The 25219-nt window shown below is 38.2% G+C and overlaps 1 protein-coding gene across 6 annotated transcripts in view; it reads left to right on the plus strand.

The window, feature by feature from the left end:
* LOC118623426 (uncharacterized protein C3orf20-like) overlaps positions 1-21752 on the plus strand; it is a 116014-nt gene extending 94262 nt beyond the window's left edge. The window contains exons 18-19 of one of the 6 annotated variants that reach the window (XM_036250976.1): positions 16840-16982; positions 21668-21752. In XM_036250976.1, coding sequence (XP_036106869.1) covers positions 16840-16982; positions 21668-21737 — 213 coding nt within the window. In that variant the 3' untranslated portion in view covers positions 21738-21752. Of the gene's footprint in view, positions 1-2418; positions 2605-12193; positions 12238-16839; positions 16983-21667 lie in introns of those variants that run through there. The other 5 variants (XM_036250977.1, XM_036250978.1, XM_036250979.1 and 2 more) reach the window with 5 other exon arrangements.
* The last annotated feature ends 3467 nt before the right edge of the window (positions 21753-25219 follow it).

Here is a 25219-nt window from a genome sequence, read left to right on the forward strand (position 1 = left end):
CCTTTTCTAGAATTTCACCTAAAAGATTTATACAATAAGCATTCTTTGATCTGGTTATTTGGGATATCAGTGTTTTTTAAAAGCTTCCTTGGGTTATTTTAATGAGAAGCAATGAACTAGATGATCTTTCAGGACCTTTTCGGCATAAAAAAATACCATGATTTTACCTGCTAGTCTAGAGGTACTTAATTAAATTATTTTTTAGGAATAACAAGTCTCACTGCTATAATAATAATGCTAACACTAATATTTATGGAGCTTTTTTCTATGTGCCCAGTTACATTGTTAAGTTATTCACATGTATTTTCTTGTGTAAATCCCCAGAGCAACCCCGGAGGGAGGTACTAATATTATCCCTGATATAAGAGGTGAAAATGGAAACTAGAGAGATTAAGTAGCCTGTCAAAAGTCAAGAAGCTAGCAAGCAGTGGGGTCAGCATTCAAATCCAGATTTTCTCACAATAAATAGAGACTTTGCTTTTAATCATGAGATTCTACAAGAGCTTCTACAACGTGAAGTCTCAGTTCCCTTTACTGCAGACATTCCTAAGAAGTGTAAAGTGATACCAGATCAATGCTTCAAGCTTGTGAATGAGTTCTGGCTGGGGAGATGAGACTAATTTAAAGGTGCATTTAACAAGAAAGGTAAAAAGCCTCTTACCTTAATGTGAAAAGTAAGCCAGTTTGTTGTAAGTATCAAATGACATTTTAGACAAGAAAAATGACATGGGGCAGAGGCTACACCTGTACCTATCTTTTGAGATATATACCAAACGGAGAAAGCAAGAGTAGCTCATCCACTGATTTCACTATAGCAAACCGAGTCACTTCCTCTAATTTCAATCCACACACACACACACAAAAATCTATTTTCAGTTTTCAGAGTACACATCACTGTCACTATGAACAATGAACAATGAGTCTTGTTCTGTGGTAAGGAAGTCTCTCCACAGTACCTGGCAGGTGATCAAATATCACCCTGCTCCTGCAATCCTTTTTGATCCTGTGAGTCTTGGCAGATTTGCGTGGCTGTTTTATAGTCTGTGCTTCCTATAAATTTACTGATGGTTAAAAAAAAAAAAAAAGAAAGCATCAGCACAATGGAAGTGTATGAGCATTTGTCCCCTTAAACAGAACTCATCTGTGACATCCAAATCAAAGCTTGTCAGCTGAGGTCCTCCCAGTTTCCTGTAAGAGAATATTAACAATTATTTGTGATCACCAAAAATAAACAGGTTCCTGTTCCAACACTGGCTGCCAAGTGAAGAGCAATGCTAAGGCTTCAGTCTGCCTAGTTGTCTGTCCACTGGGTGACAGTGTTGATCTATCTGAAATAAATGCACTTTGTCCCCGGGCCAGAAAATTCCAGGAAACATAGCAGCCAGATGGCATTCTGCATGCCTTGGGGATGGCTCTGCCTTTCTTCCTGGAGCAAGGCAGAAGGATTCTGTTTTCTTTATCTTTCAAGGGAAAATGTAGGTGAATTGTTCTGATGTTACCATATTGGGCTGGATTTCTTTGGGCAAAGCAATACAGAGAACGGATGTGATTGTCCATAATAAATGAGCCTGCATTTTCCTGATAATTTAACAAAGGCAAAAATCTTGCAAAGAGCATTGTGAAAACTAAGTTGAAACTTATTTCTGCTGGTTACGTAGGTGCATTAAGATAAATCAATTCTTTAACCAAGGTGTGTGCTTATTTATTTATTTATTTATTTAATCCTCACCTGAGGATATGTTTCTTTGTTTTTTAAATTGACTTTAGAGAGAGAGGAAGGAAGAAGAAAGAGAAACATTAATGCGAGGGAGAAACATCAATTGGTTGCCTCCAGTACACACCCCAACTGGGGACCAAACCCGTAACCTGGACATGTGCCCTGACCGGGAATCGAACCCGCACTTTCTGGTGTACAGGACGACCCTCCAACCAACTGAGCCACACCAACCATGTCACCAAGGCGTTCATTTTTATACAAACGGGCTAGTATACTGGATGTGCATTATCCAGGGCTCTGAAGAGGGACAAGATTGTCTTTGTGGAATGATATTTACAAATTGGCAGATCATGGTTTATATTATTCTGTCTGTTCTGAAATGATCTCTGTCATCAAGAGGAGAGCTAGATAAACAAGAACAAATACTGTAGTCAAATTCAATGTGATCAGTGGTGTTATGGACCCGAAATAATTCGTGTACCTGGCACTAGCAGAGCCAAACACTAAACCCCGAGGATTACAGTGGAGAAGTATTGGCTGTTTTATTTATTGCAGCTTTATAACTTTATTCAACAATCAGCAGTTAGTTCTCGTCTACATTTACTGCTTGTAGATTTTTGAAAGTGATGACAGTTACACAGGTAACCAACATATAGAAGCTTGTTTGGTGAATCTTCATCCTCATTATGTTTTCTGGACAGGTGCACCTGGATACCGTGTGGGACATTCCTTATTCCTCCCCAGCAGCTTTGTTGAGCCTGGTGTCAATGCCCAAATCTAGAGCTCCTGTCTCCTTCTTGACACATTTCCAGGTCTCTTTGAGTGCCCGAGGGGCATGCTTCTTGAAACCCACTCCATGGATGCGCTCGTGAACGCTGCTGGTGTTCCTGGTCCCGACCTCACTGACAGCAGAACTGCCCTTCTTCTCACCACTAGTCTTTTCAGGAGCCATTTGCTGGACCCAAACTGGAGAGAAGTTGGCTATTTTATTGATGAGTGGCGCCATCCAGGAGAACGGGAAGCTAATGCTAAAAGCCCTTACTCCTCCATGGCACGTAGGTTACAGATTATATACGACAAATCACAAGACACTGTGGGTTGGGGGTTTCAGGGTCATGCTGGGCGCTGATTGGTCAGAGGTGAGGTAAGGATAATGAATCATTTCTTCAAGTCTTGAGAACAGTTCTGAGGTCTGTTCTGGTGGCCCTCTGTCCAGTCTCATGGAAAATAGCCAGAGGCTTGTTCTACCTTAGAACTCAGGAGCTGAAACATAACTTAGGTCAAGATGTTATCTTTACCTTGCCAGAGGTCTGTACCCTGTGACTACTAGTCAGATCCAGGCTACTGTCTTCTGCTGCCCGAGGGCTACCGATTATCCATGGGAAAGGCTAGGTCTTTGAGGGGTACATAGAGAGAGGGATGTGCTTTCCAGAGCTAGGGTTTTAAACTAAATTTAATCAAAGCCCTAAGGACCCTAGGTTTCAGTGGAAACAATGGAGATATGTTATGATAATTCAGTAGAGGATAGGGAATAATGGAACCAGCCACATCCCCATTTTATTTTATTATTATATTATTATTATTATTATTTTAAATTCTCACTCAAGGATATTTTTCTATTTTTCATCAGATAGAGTGGGAGGGAGGGAGAAAAAAGGAGAGGGGGAGAGAAACATTGATGTGAGAGAGACATATCGACTGGTTGCCTTCCACAGGACGGGACCAGGGCCTGGTCGAACCACAACTGAGATACGTGCCTTTGGCCGGAATCAAACCTGTGCCTCATTGGTCTGTGGTCCGACGCTCTAACCGCTGAGCCAAACCGGCCAGGGCCACATCCCCATTTTAAAAGGACAAGACAAAAAATGAATGAGTTGAGTGTTTGCTTCAAGATGCTTTAGGAGGGTTGGTTTGGGCAATTTTTTTGTTCTCCTGTACTCCCTCTTTCCCAAATGAAAAGGATGATGATTCAAAATATTAGGATTCTTCACTATATAATGAGTAATGAAGTCATATTAATGTGGGACTCTTCCAAATTCTTTTCAATCAGGTTGAAAGACTAACATAGAATTACCAGTTTACTATAGAAATTATACCCCCAAACTTTTTTAGTATCTAAAGTTATTTTCCCCTTTGCTTTATTTGATATTATTTAGTCTGATCTATTTGTGCTGGTAAGTTAGCACATTTATTACACTTACAATAACAAAGGTTTTTTAAAAAAATATTTTTACAAAAACTGAAGTAGTATTTTCTTGGGCAGTTCTACTTGAGTCCTGAGGTTAGACATAAAAATAGGTTGTCTAGCTGGGCAAAGATGGGATCAGGTTCTCACTCCCTGGGACTCACACTGACATTGAGCAACAAAAAACAAAGGGCCTTAGAAGCCAGCATGTGAAACACTTGAGCTGTGAGTGACTTCTCTGTCTGCACTTTGGATGCTTCAAGGCCTTCCCGGGGCCTTATCTACCATACCCAGACAGCAGGGGCCTTATTACAACAAACTATAACCATAAGCACTTCTATATTCTCTTAGATCAAAGTCTTTGATGGATATTAAATTTCTTTAATGAGTTCTTTCCTTTCTAACAGCTCATGGTTTTCTCCTTTGACATTGGATTTAATTTAAATTTAGTATAAATGACTAATAATAACTTCCATTAAGGAACCTGTTTTCATTTACAAAGCATTTCATATATCTTATTTCTTTATAATTCTGCAGGGCCCACAAGTCAAAGGTCATTTACCTCTTTCTGACCAGCAAAGCCGAGTTTGAGTGGTCAAGTGGTTTACAAAGATTACACAGCTAACTAATCCAGGGTTGAGTTGGCAACTTCCAGTCCTACACTCTTTCTACTGCTCATCAGAAAATAAGGAGAGAGCCCAGCTAGTGTAGCTCAGTGGTTGAGCATTGACCCACGCACCAAGAGGTTACCGGTTCAATTCCCGGTCAGAGCACATGTCCAGGTTGTGGGTCCAATCCCCAGTGGGGGGCATGCAGGAGGCAGCCAATTGATGTTCTCTCTCATTAATGTTTCCATCTCTCTCTCTCCCTCTCCCTTCCTTTCTCTTTAAAATCAATAAAGAAAAAAAGAAAATGAGAGAGCCCTCGCTGGCGTTGCTCAGTGGTTAGAGTGTCTCCCCACGGACCAAACAGTTGCGGGTTTGATTCCGGTCGAGGGCATGTGCCTTGGTTGCGGTTTGTCCCTGACCCTGGTCCGGGTGGTGCAGGAGGCAACCAGTCAATGTGTCCCTCTTGTGTCGATGTTTCTCTCTCTCTCCCTCTCTCTACCCTTCTCACTTTATCTGAAGATAAATAGAAAAATATCCTTGGGTGAGGATTTAAAAAAAAAGAAAAGAAGAAGAGACAATGTAAAGTGATGTTGCCACTGGGAAAACAATATGGTGGTTTCTCAAAAAATTAAAAGTAGAATTATCATATAATCCAGCAATTCTGATATATGTAAGGTATATACTGTAATGTGGATGAACCATGAAGACATTATGCTATGTGAAATAAGTGAGATACAAAAGGACAAATACTGTATGATTCCATTCAGATGAGGTACTTAGAATAGTCAAATTTATAGAGACAGAAAACAGTGGTTACCAGGAGCTGAAGGAGGGGAGATTGTGGAGTTCTTGCTTAAAGAGTACATACAGAGTTTCAGCTGGTGATGATAAAAATGTTCAGTTGGTGATGATGATGGATGGTAGTGATGGTTGCACAACAATTTGAATGTACTTAATGCCACCGAACTATACATTTAAAAATGGCTAAAGTAGCCTGGCTGGTGTAGCTCAGGGGTTGAGCATCCACCTATGCACCAGGAGGTCCCCAGTTCAATTCCCAGTCAGGGCACATGGGTTGAATTTCGGGCTTGATCCCCAGTGGAGGGTGTGCAGGAGGCAGCCAATTGATGTCTTCCTCATCATCAATGTTTCTCTCTCTCCCTCTCCCTTCTTCTCTCTGAAATCAATAAAATCCATATTTAAAAACGGATCTGGGCTGCCTGTCACTACTTGAGCCAATTAAGTAGAGACAAGGTTGAATTGTACATGAGCATTTATTCCAATATTGCCGGCAATATGGAAGAGCAGTGGGTCATCCCTGAAAAATCTACTCTCTCCTCTCATGTAAGCCAACTGCTTATATTGGGTAGAAGGACAAAGATTATATAGGGAAGTAGGCAAAAGGAATAACAATGGGTAAAAGTTACAGATTACAGGCATGGGGAAGTCATGTGAGCTGGGGAATGTGGATGAGGGCTATGAAGGGTTGTCTCCAGTACACTCCCTCCAGAACTCTAAGGTTGTTAGTCTTTCCACGATGAGGGGGCAGTTCATGGATAACAATGAGCTGCATTTCTAGATTAACTTTCAGGTCCCGGGGAAGACCATTCTCAGCCAGGTCAGAACGTGCTGTCTTTAATCAGAACAAAGCAATCACGGTTAACAGCATGATTAATATTTCTTATAACTATAGCTAGTCCCCACTATTCTATTTTTTTCCTCCAGCTTCTAACACTTAATGTCACAGAAATGTATACTTAAAAATGGCTAAAATGATCAATTTTTTTATGTATATTCTCCCACAATAACAACAACAACGAAAAGAAAGGAGGTAATGTAGGAAAAGCAGAAAACCTTGATTCTAATTCTGGTTCTTCCTCTGACTTGTTGGGTGACCACAGATAATTAAACTTTCTAGTCCTCAATTTCTTCATTTATAATGAAAGGGGACTGGATTAAATGATCTCTAGGTATCCTTCCAATTCTAACAGTTATCAGAAAAATGCATGTTCTGAGGATGAAGTCATATCAGGATTTCTATTGGGGTCCTACCTGATGACCCAGTACTTGTGGAAAAGACACATCTCTTGGACAAGTGGTAGGAGAAAAACTGACATTTACTATGCTTTTCAAAAGTGAATGTTAGAGTTGCCAGGCTTATTAAAATACAAGCCTGTGCCCTGGTCAGCGTGGCTCAGTGGTTGGAGCATCATCCTGTAAGCTGAAAGGTTGTGGTTTGATTCTGGTCAGGGCACATGGTGGTGCATATGGGAGGCAACCAATCGATGTTTCTTTCTCTCCCTTCCTCTCTTTCTCTATTAATATCCTTGGATAAGGATTTAAAAAAAAGCCTGTAAGAGATGTGAAGACATTCAGACAAAAGATACAGGTGCTTTCTGACTAAAAAAAAAATTCAGGCACAACTTACAGCCTAGAGAAACTAGAATAAAGTTTGGTGAAGCTAATTATCTCAAATTTGGTGGGTAAAAACCAAACTCTTATACAAATATAGTTTATAATTTTAAGTAAACAAACATTTTAACAAATGTAATTTCTGATTAGAAATATTTATGATCTCAAGAATACAAGTCAACAGTCCTTGGAACCTTTACAAAAAATCTTTGTATATCACCAGAAAGCTCTTTGCCCTTTATAGCAAATAGCCCAAGAAACTCAATTTAATAACAAACTACAGAATAAGTATAAACTTTAGGTAGATTATATGTAAATATTCATAATCTTTTTTCTTTAAAGAGATCTGTTTAATTTTGTTTGAATTAATTTTGTTCATATCCTCTATCATTTAGCTGAAGAACCCTTTTTAGTACAACTCTTTAACATTCCACAGATCTATTGTTCCAAATAACGTATCATCTGGGCTTCTGCTTATAAGCAGGAAGTACAGATGATTTTTCCAGGTCTCTCCGGTCCCAATCCCTTCCTGTGGCTTGCTTCAATGATAATTTGTAGGCAGTGTAGAATTAAAGAACACAGGGCTTAGAAGTTTTTCTCCTCACTATAAACCAGAAAGGGGAAGGATGAACTGCAAATAGGAAAATTAATTCTTTTGATCTGGATTATGAAAGAGTTAAGAGAATGTTTCCAGGCCTGGCCAGTTTGGCTCAGCGGTTAGAGCGTTGGCCTGCGGTCCGGAGAGACCCGGGTTCGATTCCCGCTAAGGGCATGTACCTCGGTTGCAGTTTGTCCCCGACCCTGGTTGGTCGTGCGGGTGGCAGCCACTCGATGTGTCCCTTTCACATCGATGTTTCTCTCTCTCTCTCTCTTCCTCTCTCTCCCTCCCACTCTATCTGTACAAAAAATGGAAAAATGTCCTCGGGTGAGGAAAAAAAAAAAAAAGAATGTTTCCAGCTGAGGCCCCCTCCTGGGCTGTTGGCATTCCTTAGAGTACTACCTTGAGTCCTCTTTGAACTCACCACACATTCACTCTTTCCCACAGATCCAGCAACTAGCCCTGTATACTACTGACACCCAAAATGTCTATCACCGGTCCAAGCTTCTCAACTGAGCCTTGGACCCATAAACCCAAGTGCCCAATGACTGGTGATTGGAGGTGGGGGCAACCAATCACCCTCTGGTCCCATTTCCAGGTTTTGATTTTAGAGGCATATTTGAACAGGAGCTTACATAACTTCTACCTCCATTCCTAAGAAAGCCTTATGAAAGACTCTGGGAACAAAGCCAGTACCTACCAAGGAAGTATGAAAATCTTACCCTTTCTGGGGAAACTAATGGTTCTGTGCTTTACAAGCTAAGCTAGTTTTGCCCTGGCCAGTTTGGCTCAGCGGTTGAAGCGTCGGCCTGCAGTCCCGAGAGACCCGGGTTCGGTTCCCGCTAAGGGCACGTACCTTGGTTGCCGTTTGTCCCCGGCCCTGGTTGGGTTGTGTGGGTGGCAGCCACTCGATGTGTCCCTTTCACATCAATGTTTCTCTCTCTCCTCCTCTCGTTCCCTCCCACTCTATCTGAACAAAAATATGGAAAGATGTCCTTAGATGAGGATAAAAATAAATAAATAAATAAATAAATAAATAAAAAATAAATAAAAGCTAAGCTAGTTCAGTAGCCATTTTTAAAAAAATGAAGCAGCATCGCAATTAGTTTCTTATATTTGATCAAATGAGAGCATAAGCTTTGGGGTCAGAAACTTTAGTTTGAATCCCACATCTTCTTTTTGTGGCTTGCCTCAGTTTCCTCATTTGTAAATTGGGGAAAAAATCACCACAGTTGGGATGTTGTAAGGATTAGATGAATTAGCAGATCAACAAGACCTGGATTTACCTGTTTGTTGCTCACAGAGTTGATGTAAGAATGTATCTTCAGCCCTGGCCGGTTCGGCTCAGCGGTTAGAGCGTCGGCCTGCGGACCAAAGAGTCCTGGGTTCGGTTCCCGCTAGGGGCATGTACCAAAATATATAAATAAATAAGAAAAAAAAAAAAAAGAATGTGTCTTCAAATGACAATGTTTGTTCAAATGAGAATGTACATTCAGATGAGAAAATTACATAAAAACTATTGGTAAACCAAAGAAAACATTGTACAAGTTATCATTAGTTCTTTGAGGAATGGGAGTTACTTACTCACACGTGGGTGTGGAGTTCAGTGTTTAGGTCTGACTAGTGATGGTGGTGCTATAGTGGTGGTGGGGACGGTGTGTGTGTAGAAATGGTTTAATGGGTTCTCTGTTGAGCCCCCAGTCTGCTGTCTTTGGTACTGCCTGAGCCACAGCTCATCACGTGTAGGCATCATCTTCTCTCATTGATCTCCCTGCTTCGGCCCTTATCCCCTGTACTATCTGTCCTCTACATAGCCACACAGTGATCTTAATAAAACCTAAATCAGAGGACAGCTGCTCTGCTCAGAACCCTCCCAGATCCTTTCTATAGACCACAAAACTTCACACAATCTGGCCCCTGGCTACTTCGCTTCCTCGTGCCCATTGGCTCCAGCCGCTCTGGCCTTCATGCTGCTTGCTTTGCTGGTTGTTCTCTAGACAACTGCATGGTTAATCCTCTCACATAATCACGTCTCTGGACAAAAGTCACCCCCTCAGTGGCCTTCTCTTCCTGTTCTATCTAAAGAGCCCTTTTCACGCTTCATTTCTTATCCTGCTTTATTTGGTTCATAGCACTCATCACTACTTGGCCTCTTACCTATCTACTGCTGTACTATCTGATCCCCCACTGAGGAAGGGTCTTTGTCCATTTTGTTCATTTCTGCATCCCACTGCCTAGAAAAATAGTAGACTGTCAGTAAATACAGGGTGGGGGCAAGAGTAGGTTTACAGTTGTTCATATGGAAAATAATACAGTCATTAGTAAATAATAATACAAGAATAAACTGTGTTTCCCGCACTTACAATTGTAAACCCACTTTTGCCCCACCCTGCACTGTTTTGACTGAGTGAATAAACACCTTTCTTTCCAACAGAAATGTCAAAGCTGGTCTTACTTTGCTTTGTCCCTTTCACTTATCAAAAAGATCTTTGTCCCAGCCTTTGACAAGGTCCCACGCTTTTCTCCAAGGCAGGAATTCCCCAACAAAAAGATAAATACCGGAGACCCAAAAGGAAAAGAGTATCTCCTGAGAGTCACACCTTTTGACATGACTAATTCCCTCAATTGTGGCAACAATCCTCTGAGGTGAGCTTGCTGTTTTTTTCATTTTACGTACAAGAAAATCTGAGGCTTCAAGATCACACAACTAAAGGGAGGAGCTGAGATTTGAACCCAAGTTTCCCTATGTACAGTCCAAAATGGGGAAAATAACGTTTCTGTGGGCAGTATTAGAATATAGTGCCGGGTAGGTAGGGTAGAAAATTGTCTTCTCTTTGTTTTTCTATTTTTTCTTTTTTTTTATCCTCACCCGAGGACATTTTTGCATTTTTTGTTCAGACAGAGCGAGAGGGAGAGAGAGGAAGAGAGAGAGAGAGAAACATCCATGTGAAGGGACACATCGAGTGGCTGCCACCCGTGCGACCAACCAGGGCCGGGGACAAACTGCAACCGAGGTACGTGCCCTTAGCGGGAACCAAACCTGGGTCTCTCTGTACCGCAGGCCAATGCTCTAACCGCTGAGCCAAACCGGCCAGGGCTCTTTGTTTTTCTATAAATGAGACTTTCAGATTCCTGGGAGAGTATTTTGGAGGTCTCCACTTACTCTCCTCGCACATACCTCTTTTCTAGTCTCAACTGAAAAAGTTTTTGTCTGGAAGTGTCTTGGGACATTTCATTAAGGTTATGTGGTAAGTACTTTAGAGGGTAGTTAGAATCTCTTTGCTTTTATTTAGTCATTAGGTCAATATTTGGTCACCACAAGGCTAATATATTTCATTTAGGAGAGCAAATCAGGGTCTGTTTGCTTGGTTTGAGTTGTTTGAAAAAGTCTTTCAATTCCTTTCAATTTAATTCCTGGGACAATGGTATAACTGATATGGTTTAAATATTTAACCTCTCACCACAGTCAACCAGATAAAGTTGGACAGACTGGATCCCAAAACTAGAAAAGAATATGTTTTCAGTCTTCAAAGTGCTTTTGCAAAAAAAATGCTCACACCAACTTCACGAGTAATAAGGAATCTTAACATTGAGCACAGTGGCATGGGGGAGAATGTCTCAAGAAATGAAATTAACAGCTTTAATATGTGAATAAACAATGCACATTGGAGGAATTAATTGCTTATTTATTTGACTTCTTAGAGGAATCTGATGATGAAGCTAAATGCAGCCTGAGACTATGTTGCTCTAAGTGATAATTAGGATTCGTGTGTGTTCTGTGTGTCCTTGTATATGGTGATGTAGGAAAATATAAAACTGACAAAATGCATAGAACAAACACCTAATTTGAAGTCAGATAACCTTTTTGAAGAACCCAATCTATTGTTGTTGTGTTTTTTTTCTTCCTACTAAGAGACTTGGGCTCCTGGGCTAGATACAGTGATACCTCGGTTCTCGAACGCCTCGGTTTTCGACCAAATCGGGATTCGAGAAACTTTTGTCTCGGAATCCGAACAAATATTTGGAACTCGAACTTCCGAGATGAGCCGAGTTGAGCCGAATGGCATTCATTCGGCCCAGCGCGCCTTGCTTGCGTCATCAGTGTGAGTGCAGAGAGAGAGTCACGCTTTGTGGAGTCACGCTTTCCTATTGGTTTCATTGCTTCGGTTCTCGAACAATTCGGTTCTCGACCGTCCTCCTGGAACGAATTATGTTCGAGAACCGAGGTATCACTGTATTTAACTTATTTTTAGAGCTACTTCTCTCATCTATAAAATGGGAGTACTTATGTCACAGGGTGATTGTCATGTCTAGTACAAAGAAGATCACTAAATAAATGTGTATTGAATTAAAAATCCTTTACATTTGTTACAATCTATCATTAACAAACAAAATATTGTGAAATCATAGCTTATTTGGATTTTTTTAATGATTATATAAGTATTCTTGATAAAATTTATTCTTATAATATTTTCAAAATGGATTTAGTCCTAAGGTATGTTAGAACATGTAATAAATAAAAAATAATACAAACTTTAAAGAAAGAATAAACAGGAGCTACAGAACCAGACTAAATAAATATGACTTACATTCTGCCCTGAAATGTGACTCATCCTGGTGAACGTGCTCAGGACTGGACAGTTACTCCACTGAACACATCTTTGCTTTGGTAGCTGTAGGAGCTCAGCGGGAGCACCACGTTCTAGTTATTGAACAGCAGATGAAACTCTCAAACAAACTTTTGCAGTGAACTCACAACTCTGCTAAATGGATTCTCACATCTACAACCAAAACAAACTGAACCCAAAGGTCTGTTGAAATAGTCAATGATAATATTTAAGCACTTGATTCGTATGAACAGCTGAGGATGGGTAAGTCGGTGAACATAACAGACCATGACGAACGCAGTGGCTCAGGAGGCAGACCCAAAGACAAAGGCACCACTGAGAACCAGGCAAAAACTTCCCATTAGAGCACAACAGCTACCCAAATTCTTTTTTTTTAAATCCTCCCTCGAGGATTATTTTTCCATTTTATCTTCAGGTAGAGGGGGAGGGAGAGACACATTGACTGGTTGCCTCCTTCACGACCCCGATCAGGGCTGGGGACGAACCGCAACCGAGGTACGTGCTCTTGACTGGAATTGAACCCGTGACTCATTGGTCCGCAGCTGACGCTCTAACCACTGAGCAAAACGAGCCAGGGTGCTAACCAAATTCTTAAGCCTTTGACACATATTAATCTCACTACCACTGCAAACCTGTAAGCCAAATATCTGTAAAATGGGAATATCCAACTTCACAAGACCTGGCACACAGGCAGAACTACTGAATGTTCGAACAGGAAGAGGAGTTAGAACCATTTATTATGACAATAATAAGTAATGACTTACTATTATGCTTACTCTTCACTTAACCCTGCCCCTGATCTTGCAAGATAGGAATCCTCATCCTCTGAGAGTGAGGGAACTGGAGCTCTGGCAGGTGACCCCAGACATCAAGTGATAGAAGACTGGAGACTTTAACCCAGTGGTTCTGACTCCAAATCGAGTGTCCTCTCTGCTGTGCCTTGGCAAACCCCAAGGACTCAGGCCTGTTTTGGAGCACTGTAAAGTCTGAAACAGCAGGTGATCTGGCCCTGGAGACCAAAAAGGGCCTAACATATTTTTACAATCCAGTATAATTATTTGGCATCTGCTTCTGACACATCACTGATTGACCTGGTAGGTGCCAAGTCTGAGTTTGTTCGATCTAACTTGACATCTCTACATGACTGTGCACTGCTGATCATGCTCTTCTTGAACCCTCTACTCCTCTGGCTTCCATGTCACATGACCTAATTCTGTCCCTCTGACTAATGGCCTTTACAATCCAAACATAGCCTGGAAAATGGATAATACTTATTGAATATTTCTCGCTTCTTATGTGGCAAGTATTGTCCCAGTAGCTTTAAATGTATTCACATGCATTGATTTATTTCATCCTCATAATAATTATGTGCACCAGGTGGTATTATTGTATCTTGAAAAGATAAGGAAATTTAGCAACAAAGAAAAGATAGATGAATTGGACTTCACCAAAATTAAAAATGTTTGTATGCTAAAGGACTCAAGTGAAATGACATCTCACAGAAGGGAAGAAAGTATTTGCAAAGCAATATATCCAATAAAGGATCAATATCTAGAAGATATAAAGTACAATTTAACAACAGTAAAATAAACAACCCAACAAAAAAATGAGCAAAGGAGTTGAACAAACATTTCTCCAAATAAGATATACAAATGGCCTCATCTTTCTTGATCTTTTAGCAGCCTTTGACATGTCACTTCTTGCCTCCGGTATAGTTTTCATTTAGTGTTCAGGACACCACTTCTTCTGTGTCACTGCTCCCTTTCAGCCACCTCTGCAGGTTCCTTTTTATCTCCTGACCTTCAACTTTATCATTCCCAAGGATCTCAGTGTTCTGACTCAGTCTTTTGACTTATGTTCATTACTTTAAACATCACTCAAAATGCTGACATCTCCAGTCTGGATCTTTCTCCTGAACTTAGACTCACATATCCAACTGCCAATTAAACATTTCTACCTAAAGATTAAGTATTTCATATTTAACCTAGCCTTAATCAGCTCAATTTCTACCCAAACCTCATTCATTACCTCATCTCAGTAAATGACAACTGTTCCTTTAATTGCTCAGGCTAACTACCTTAGAGTCATCCAGACCTACCCTTTCTAATGGTGCACATTACATCAGCAAATCCAGTTGGCTCTACTTTCATATATCCAGAATTAGATCACTCCTCATTACCTTTACCACCACCAACCTCATTCCTCTCATGGATTACTACAATAGCCAACAGGTCTCCCTTCTCCCCATCCCTGTCTGACTTCCACACAGGTTTTTTAAACTTTATTTAAAATCTAAATCATGTCACTCCATTGCTCAAACCCCTGCAGTAGCTTCCTATCTCCAAGTAAAAGCCATATTCATTACAAGGCCCCCCTTGACCGGCCAGCCCTTCTCATGGGGCTCCAGCCACATGTGCTCTATGCTTCTGTCCCTGCTTTTGCAGGACTCTATTTATGGGGCTGGCTCCCTCACGGCCTTCGTGCCTGCCTGCCTTATATACAAAAGCACGCTGCATCCTCCATGTCCCTTTACTTGCCTTTATTTCTGTACAGGATTTACCACCTCCTGACCCACCCAAACATATGAGGGTTTGCTTCTCCCCTCCAGCATTCAGTGAGGACAGCTTTGTTTTGTTACACTGCTCTTTCTCAGCACCAAGAACAGCGTCTGGCATGTAGCACACACTCAAATTGAATGGCTATTATCACTTTGCTTAGTTACAAAAAAGGGGGGGTGGGGTGCAATTTATAGATTTTAATGAGTATAGATTATGTGATAGATTAAAATGCAGAGAACCTCTAGATTCGATTATTCCAGGTTTTGCAGTTCAATTGAAATTCAAACTCAGCATGATTTCAGTAAGAAATTTTGAATATTGGTACAGGGTCTGGTCATACCCTGGCTTCTGGATGTATATGAACTTAGTTTTGCTCCAGTCTAACGTTTCTCTGTATTTTGACCAACTTATTTGTGCAAGAACAAAACACTGCAGCTTTACTTCCTTTTCTCTAGATGCTAGGTTTAGCCTAAGAGGTGATAGCTAGAATACACATTCAATGAAAGCTTTCTTCTTATGTAGGACTATAAACCCCAAATAACAATGAAACTGCACAATCTCAATATCACTTTCTTAAATTCACTTTTTTCCTATTATACAAGTATTTTATGTTTATTGTGGTGGGAAAAAATAGCTAAAGGTCACCGTTATGTCACTATTTAAGAGATTATCACTGTTAAATTCTTCAGATCTTATAAAACATTCACATGTACCATATATTGTGTAAAGTAAGCTTCATATGGGCTATCATTATCTGAATCACAGCTTAATCCAAGTTTCATTGGCTCTGGCCACTGTCAACATTGGGAGCATCATCAGCAATGTAGGGGCTGGTGGACCTGCCCCACTGGTAGTGCTGCCCCAGCAGGCAGTCCTGCCCCCTCCACCACTGCTGCCCCAGCTGAGACGAAAGTGGAAGCAAAGGAAGAAGAATACGAGGAGTCTAATGATGACATGGGCTTTGGTCTTTTCAACTAAACCTCTTTTGTAACACATTCAATAAAAAGCTGAATGCTGTTGGAAATAAAAACAATTATCTCTTTCCCCTGCCACCTCATCTTATCCTTTCTAATCTCTAAAAGTTTAATATATATATATATATTTAATCCTCACCTGAGGATATTTTTCTATTTATCTTCAGACAGAGTGGGAGGGAGAAACATCAACGTGAGAGGGACACATCGACTGGTTGCCTCCTACATGACCCTGATCAGGGCCGGGGATGAACCGCAGGTGAGGTACATGCCCTTGACCGGATTCGAAACCCGTGACTCATTGGTCTGTGGGCCGATGCTCTACTGCTGAGCCAAACTGCCAGGGCTAAAAGTTTTAATTTTTTTTTTTTTTTTCATCCTCACCCGAGGACATTTTTCCATTTTTTGTTCAGGTAGAGTGGGAGGGAGAGAGAGGAACAGAGAGAGAGAGAGAGAGAAACATCGACGTGAAAGGAACACATCGAGTGGCTGCCACCCACACGACTGACCAGGGCCAGGGACAAACTGCAACCGAGGTACGTGCCCTTAGCGGGAACCGAACCCGGGTCTCTCTGGACCGCAGGCCAACGCTCTAACTGCTGAGCAAATCCGGCCAGGGCAATATTTTTAAAGCTACTCATCAGCGCCTAAAAATAAGGTCTCTTGCACCCTGGAACAGAATGACAAACTTGGCTTTACATTAAGAAATAGAGAATCTGAAAATTTTAGTGGTGGAAAATTCCAGAGGTCTAGTCCAATTCATAAATCATAATTGTTAGTTTTTTCTTACAGAAGAAATTGGCTCAATGTGGTTAGATGCCTTAGTTTTAGAAAAGTAGTTTGGTTCATAATCCAACTCTGCCGACTTCCGGATTCAAGGATGCTCTGTACACTCTCCTAGTGGCTAGCTGTACAATGAAATGCATCCACAAGCAGCTTATGAGAATGATGAACGGATGTTGGTTAGGATAGTGGTTCTGCCACTTCTGAGCCTGTTTCCTTATCTTCAAATAATATATTCAGGTTCTAGGAAGATGTTTGTTGCCTAATTTATTTTGCATATAAACATTTTCTCATAGAAATACAAGCTTTCCCTTCAAATGAACAGGACTAATTTTCATATGATCAGATTCTAAAAATGTTCTTTAAATTTTTACAGATGTACATCCAAGGAAAATTACTATTTGCCAACTTTATTTTCAATGGTTATGGCACATCTGCTAAAGACATTCAAAAGCAAATTGTGAAGACAAGGGGTGATTATCATATGGGATATTTCCTACCCAATGACTTCAAAATCCGGTAACTACGTACATTCTACCTTATCTTGCACTTTTACTTATTTATTATTATTTAAATTTTTTTTGCCTTTATTAATTTGAGAGAGAGAAGAAGTGAGAGGGAGAGATAGAAACATTGATGAGAGAGAACATTGATTGGCCGCCTCCTACACGCCCCCCACTGGGGATCATGCCCACAGCCTGGCCATGTGCCCTGACCAGGAATTGAACTGGTGACCTCTTGGTCCATGGGTCGACACTCAACCACTGAGCCACACTGGCTGGACTTATCTTGCGCTTTTAATTAGTAAATCCCAGAAAAGGGCCAGTTGTCTGGGATTTACTTTTGTCTTTATGAGTAACTAGTTTTTATCTCAAACTTACTTTTGCCTTTATAAGTATTTATTCCTTGTCTCAAATCTTTTCTGGAAAGAGGTAGCGTATTTATTTAGAAGTTCAATTCAAGGAAGGTCACTTTCTTTTTAACCAACATATGTTGCCAAGACTGTTAAGCTAAGCTTGGAAAGAGTCAAACCAATAATTCATTCAATTACATAGCACAAAGTATGTTAACTTCCTTTTTAACTCAGTATATCTTTTCTGTCAGGGAGGTCATATAAGTCAACAAATGTAACACGATGAGAATGTATCCAATGGCTGATGGTCACTCTGAATGGTGAAAATGAACTTTTAAATTTAATCAGCTGTTTGCACTCTGAAAATTTAACATGTGAGGCATATAAATGAGCAAACAAAACTTAGACCAATGAAATCCAAAGTTTTCTTAAACAACTGCTGTCTTCTGTGGGTATATTAACAAATTCTGAAAAACAAGGTAGAAGAAAAACAGGGACAGAAGAAAGAGACAAAGCATTTTACCTTTGGCTGACTCATGTTGCAAACACCAGAATAAAAAGGTACACACACACAAGATACAAAGAAGTACAGATTTTATTATGGTCTTAAGCTCAGGAGAAACAATAATAGTACAGATATATACAAACCTACTACTGGGTTCTTATAAAATCCTTTAAAATAGTTGACAAAAATTCAATATAACAAAATACATAAAGCTATCAAATAAAGTACTATGTTAAAAAATTATAATCTCAAGTCTTCAGGTAGGGTAAGTAATGTAGTTCTATATAAACCATAAGCAGTCAAAAAGTAAAAATTAAAATATCTCTGAAAGAATATTCTCAAATGATATTTAAAAAAAATATGGCTTAACACTCCAAAAGTATCTGAAGTGAAGGCTGACTTTAGAAACTTACTATGTAAACAAGCCTGAACTCTGTAAGACAGGTCTTAAATTTCTGTTTCCAGGATTCATATCTAACAATGTCAAAAGAGAGAGTGCAAAGGCCCCCCAAACACTGAGAACACACTGTACATAGACATAAGATGGGTTCACCCATTTCTGGCTATGTCAAGAAACACAGATTAGTGCATTGATACAAGATTACTGATGTTAGAGCATTTTCATATTTAGGTGAATACCAAAAGTCATAAATTCTGGAAGAACTGGTATATAAGGCTCACCTATATAATTCTATATAGTTCATTAGAGAAAGATGAATAAGAAGAATTAAAGTATAAATTAAGAGTGAAGTTACAAGACAATGAAAGCATTTAAATCACTTGGCTTTAAAAGGAATAAAAATCTAAAGATCATTGTATCCAGTCTGTTTTACCAAAAGAAATATACACATAGTAACATATATAGTTCATTGCTTTAGGCAAACAGGAAAACATTGTGCAAAAAGGAAAACATTGAGAGTGAAGGTTAATGATATACAAAGTTTAACAGGCAAAAAATAATAGAATTCATGGGATGAAGTATCTCTGTAATGAATGTAGTCCAGAACTAATTGCAGGATTGAGTTCTTCAGAATGAGCTCAGTCTTATTGTAAAGGATAACCACTGACCCAATTTTCCTGATATAACCAGGCTTAGAGGACTAGTAATTTTTTAGCTCCTTTCATATGTGGAGTCCTTGATTAGTCTGCAGTGATTTCAAACAGGGTCTAAACTTACTGAAATGCCAGTATTACTCAAAGTACACATTTTCAGTGTGTATCATAACCTTTGGATTTGGGGCCTTTTCAGAAATCCTGTCCTCCAAGTTAAACAAAAACATGTATGTGGCTATAGCAATGTCACAGTTGATGAAAGACCATGTAATGAGTCAATGAGATCAGAATATTAAAAAAAAAAAAAAAAAAAAAAAAAGCACAAAAAAACTCAGAGCAGCAGGGAATGAAAATCAAGAAACTTACTAAAAGCCCTGGCCGGTTTGGCTCAGCGGTTAGAGCGTCCACCTGCGGTCCGTAGAGACCCGGGTTTGGTTCCCACTAAGGGCATGTACTTCGGTTGCAGTTTGTCCCCGGCCCTGGTTGGTCGTGCGGGTGGCAGCCACTCGATGTGTCTCTTTCACATCGATGTTTCCCTCTCTCTCCCTTCCTCTCTCTCCCTCCTACTCTGTCTGTACAAAAAATGGAAAAATGTCCTCGGATGAGGATTTAAAAAAAAAAAAAAAAAAAAAAAAAAGAAACTTACTAAAAATCTTATTTTACAAAATACTTTTGTAAAATGTGAGGTACTAGCTCATTTCCACTCTATTACCCTACCCTAGCTTGTTTTCATCAACCGCAGCAGATTCTACAATGTAGCCTATAATGCATCCAAAGGGTAATATGTCTACAAATGATGCTAAGGTTCTTCTCAGATGTGAAGCTCAAAAAGCGAGCTCAAAGCAATGTGGTAGATTCAACAGAGGAAAAGAAAAAGGCAGTCTCCAGAAACGAGAATTTAAAATTACTTAGCACTGGAGCCAGAAGGCAAAGACCAGTGCCTTTCAGAACCTATGAACAATTAGATAAATGAGACTGATACAATACTGTTCAGAAGAAAGTCTTTGAGAAAAACAAAACAGAACTCATTAATTTGGGGGAGAATTTCTTCTGGTGGCTAAGTTGCTTAACCTAAAAATAGAGATCCAATAATAAAAGTTACAAGTACAGTTTTCCTTACTGGCAATTAATAACCTATTACATATCACATTTCTGTTGTGATAAATTACTATGTTAATGTCTGCCAAGGCTTTGTCTTGTTATCCATTGTCATCCCTCTGATTTTAGAAGGATTAACCAGCCAATTCTTGCTAAAATGTAGGCACACATACAAAACAGTGAGTCCTGATGAACGAAGGATGTCTCATAAGCTCAGGTTATCTTCAGTCTTCACACTCTTGACGGTCCAGGAATGATGCGCGAGTTTAGGTTGGTTCTAGGATAGGCCCAGGGGCCTGGTTTGATCTGGGATCCCTGGGACCATACCTAGAACAAACCCAAACAAAACCAAACTCCTTTGGGGGTGCTTTCAGCTCAGGCAGACTTCTGGGCTTTTCACTCATATGGACCTCCAGGGCTGTACGAGGACCATACGCCAATCTTTAAGGAATAGGTGTAACATTTCTGGAGCTTTCTATATGTTGCCAGATGCTAATACCATGCCTGAGTAAGCATTTTAAGTACTAGAATGAACAGAAGGTACTACAGGTTGGTGTAATAAAAGTGCAGAAAATACTTTGATTTAGAAATGGAGTTAATTTAAAAATTTATTTGGGAGGGAAAAGGATATTATAAAAGAATAAACTTAAAAAAGACATATTTTAGTTTTAGGAAAAAAAATGTTGAAAGATAAAATAAACTTATTTTAGGTAGCCAATCTTTAGAAATGCTACATAAGTAAAATGTCTCAAGACCAAAATAGTAATATTATCCCTTATTTTGAGAAATTCTTTTGATACAAATATGAGAGGAAATATACAATAATATTTCATAGAATATGCCCACTTTAAAGTGCAGTTAGAAGTATACACAACTTAAATACTGTCCTATTGCAATAACATGTTTGATATGTGCCAAGTGAAATTCAGTATAGGGGAATGAAAGAAACTAATTTAATTGCTGACAGTTAAAATGTATTAAAATATAGCATCAAAAATACCATATGCATTTTAATTTATCACACATTTTAGGATATTCATAAATTCAACTCCTTATTAGTTTTTATATATGTAAGCCTTGCATTCATCCTTTTTTTTTTTTTTTTGGTTTAAGCAATTACAATGAGTAGAATCACTTTTATCCTAAAACTACACTCAAAGATAAATTTTCCTTGCACCACCAACCTGAGTTTGGTGTCATGACCATCTATGTTGTAATGGCAATCTCAACTCAGGAAACTAATCAGATTATATGGTTTTTGGTGAATTCTGTATCATAATTCCCTTCCAGTAGCATGAATAATGGAAAGCTGACTATGAGGCATACCATAAAATAAGTAGACTGATTTTAACATATGATTACTAAAACATAGTTGTCCTGTTAGTAAAACTAAATTGTCAAATGCTAGAATATCCTTCTGGACAGATTTGAATTTTACTTACAAACATTATATCATGCAAATTTCATGTTTATTTTTGAGAGAAAAATCATCATGCTTGATTATTTAGCACATTAAATGATAATTTAAACATGCAAAATATAGAATGACTGGGAATTTAGTCATTCAAATATCTGTCAGTTATCATTAGATCTAACACTGATAACTTTAGGCAAACTTTTAACATACAATTAATTGAATGAAAATAAAGATACTGTCTTCTGTGATATCAATAATAAAATTTTCTTATTTTCCAGGGCTCAACCTATTTCATGTTTTGGAAATGTAAGATATACTTCTGTAAAAACAGAAACAAAACAACAATAAAAACAACCTCACCCAAAGAAATTCTTAGCAGCATGTGGTATCCAAGTCAAAGAGAAAGTACTGTAGAAAAAGCTAATTTGTGTGGACTGGTTTTAATAGGAACCAAAAAATTAGAAGCTAGAAATACAAAGAAGGTAAGGCACAACAACAAAATGGTTCCTTTTGTATAATGAAAGCTCTTCTACTTTGAGAGCAGGTGCCCAATCTAGTAACCTCACTTATTTTCAAAAGGCACTAAAGTAATAGATGTCACAAAACCCATGCACTTAAGTATAATACAATTTTTTTGGTCTTCACTGAGTCAATTTACTCTACTTTATACATTATTCTAACCGTCTTAGCCACCTTGTTTTCAAAACCAAAGCAGACTAGAAGGAGTATTATGAGGATGGAGAAAGGCTCTTGCTACAGGCACACTTAAGCAAGCAATAATATAAACTGGAGTAATTAGAACTATTAGAGAGAAAAAAAAAAAAGAAAGCATAGAAGAATGGAGCCATTTAGTAAAGGGCATATAGCTATCAATGCCTAATTAGTTTGCACAGTATAATTAATAAGTACTGTTAATTACATTGACATAAAAAGATTAAAATGTATTTCATATATCATTTAAGAAGACAGCAATGCATATTAAGTTTTAAAAAGACTTCCTTCAAACCTTATTCTAAAAAATTTTAATGCTTACTTTAAGCTTTGTAGAAAACTGGGATATAAAGAATAACTCATTCCCAAAAAATTCAGTTACCCAGTTCTTAGCAAATTAGCCATGCATGTTTAGTCTCAAACCAATAGTTCTAGGATATAAATCTTGGTGAGCAGAGTTGAAATTACATTTATAGTGTTGTATGTTTTATGTTTGTACACTGTACTAGGAACAACATGTTTAACATTTTCCTAAAATATACACAATGATTTACACAAAGATGATAGTCAAGTTTTCTTTTATAGCTGAATTCATTAATGGAGGGTCCTAGAGATTGCAATATATAAAAACTGAATTAATACTTCAAATATATGGCAATCACATATAAAATCAATGGTTTTATACTAAGAGGCAAACAAAAGTATGCTAAGCAACCAAACAGATTCCACAAAGTCCATGCGCTTTACTGACAGAAAAGCCCCTTAGCCTTCTTGCAGTCTACTTACTCTTATTTTAGACACAATTTTAGCAAGCTTGGCATTCTGGTTTCTCAGTCCACAGCAGATTAGAAGCAGCAAATTAGGGGCCTAGTGCAGGAGGCAGGCACACAAAACAGGAGCAAAAAGTGACAGCTGATTATAAGGGAAGACAGAAAAACTGAAAAACAAATATAACTCTAAAAGCACAGCAATGCAGGATCACATAATACAGAGGCATTATATATCTCAGTAGCCCCTGAGGGTGAATTTCTGATCATCATCCCATGATAGGAATTCATGTTCTTAAAGATGACCCCAAAAAGTTAAAATTATATCCTAAATACTTTAGAAAAATTGTAGGAAATTTCCTGCTGTACTGTTAAAAAAGTTTAACGATGAAATGGAAAAATTAACTTATACGAGTTAGTCATCCATCAACAGATAAATCATTTATAATATAATGTGAATTACACAGATATGTTCTTATAAATATAACTGGGAGATAAGTAAACCTTTATGCCTTGTCTGGTTGTCATTCATGGCATGAATGAGCTGGCTGAGTTATACCAATTTTATGGGTTTCCTGTTTCCTTGTTTGTTTAGGTATAGACACAGTATACTATGCTTAAACCAAATCAATTGAACTTTTCTTCCCACATGATTTCTAATAATTTATCAAAATATTTAATATTACTGATGGAAATAACCTCCAGGATCCCTTAACACTTTATTGATTTATAATTTTGTGAAATGTATCAGAACTTGAATCTTTTTATGCTTTAACATTAAAAGTTTTACCACTTCTATTATGTGAATCAGAATGTTTCTATTATTTTTATTTTTTAATGAAAATTGAGTTTTTAATTTTTGACCTATTTTACTAACATATTGATAACTAGATCTTATTTTTTCGGCATCCAGATCATTTTTTTTTTTTTTTTATCCTCAAAGGTTTTACTTTTAACTGTTTCTGAGAAGTCACACATCACAAACATGACTTAGCAATCTATAGGATTTGGGTTTTGCTGGAAAAACTCCCTATGATGCTATTAAGTCAGCTGCACCCACAGCTTTTACAGATTTAAACTTGGGCCTATCCTTCTGTATTAAACCCTTACATTGATATTCTTAAATTTCCTTCTTAATTTGCCTTAAATGTGTTTCTCTTGACCTGTTGTCTCCAATAACTTCATAAGTCAAACTTGAGTCAATGTATCATTTCCTAATGACCTATATTCACATGCTCTAACAATTAGACTTAATGAGGACTTAACTTATGAAGTGAGATAATAGAGAAAATTTGTAAAAATAAGCAGAGGACCACAAATCAAGGACCAGCAAGAGTCTGGCACTAGAGAGACCAGATATATAGTTTTAATGAAAGCTGAAAAGAAAAGTTTAAGATATAACTGTCACTAGATCATGTCACTATGACTTTCCTAACTACAGACAAAGGGTAAAAATTTTGTCTTCAAGACTAACCTAAATGGCTATTTTTCATGCATTCTTACATTAAGTACTACGTTTAAAACAAACTATGGAATTGTTCATATTAAAAGCTGTCAGGATATTATTCTTAACAAGAATTATCCTGTCAAAATACCATTGTAAAATTTGGGAAGCACAATTACAAATTTTCCCCACAAAATATTTTCCCCAGAGGATTTCTTTTGGAAGTTGGATGGCAGCTATTATAACTAGTCAAAATCCCAATAAGACAAAGTGAAATATGCTTAGAAAAGTAACAAACAAGAATACCTACTTATATTGCATTGGCCTATTTTATTTCTTAAGGTATTTATGGTAAAAAGCATAAAGTCCAACATAGAGGTTCTTAGATTTTATTGGGCATAAACATAACCCAGGTCTTATTCCAAAATGACTAAGAATAAGGATGGCCCTACATCTACATTTTAAAAATAAGTCCTCCAACTTATTCTAATATAGGTGCCCAAGAAAAAAAAAAAACAGAGAAACACTGACTTCTAGACTACTATGAGAGAAAATTATACTCACAGGAAAGATAGTATTTTATCTCAGAAATATTTTAAAAGATGAAGAGAAAATTTGAAAATGACACACACCAAAAAATATTCAATTAAAAATTTAAGATCCTTATATCATGATTTCACCAAGTAGAATTTTCACTGAACTAAGTAACAACTAGTGAATAAAACAGATCAGACTGGAAGATTAGAAATTCTTGATTAAGGGTAGCCCCTCAAAATTAAAAAAGTGTCACCTTAGAGATCATATAGAGGTGATCTCTATATACTGTATTATATATTGTATATGATACAATATAATGAAGATATTTTTCCCAAACTGATATAATAAAAAATAAAATATAATAACAAAAT

Source organism: Molossus molossus, unplaced genomic scaffold (genome assembly GCF_014108415.1).
Source record: "Molossus molossus isolate mMolMol1 unplaced genomic scaffold, mMolMol1.p scaffold_m16_p_10, whole genome shotgun sequence".
NCBI classification, from domain to species: Eukaryota; Metazoa; Chordata; class Mammalia; order Chiroptera; family Molossidae; genus Molossus; species Molossus molossus.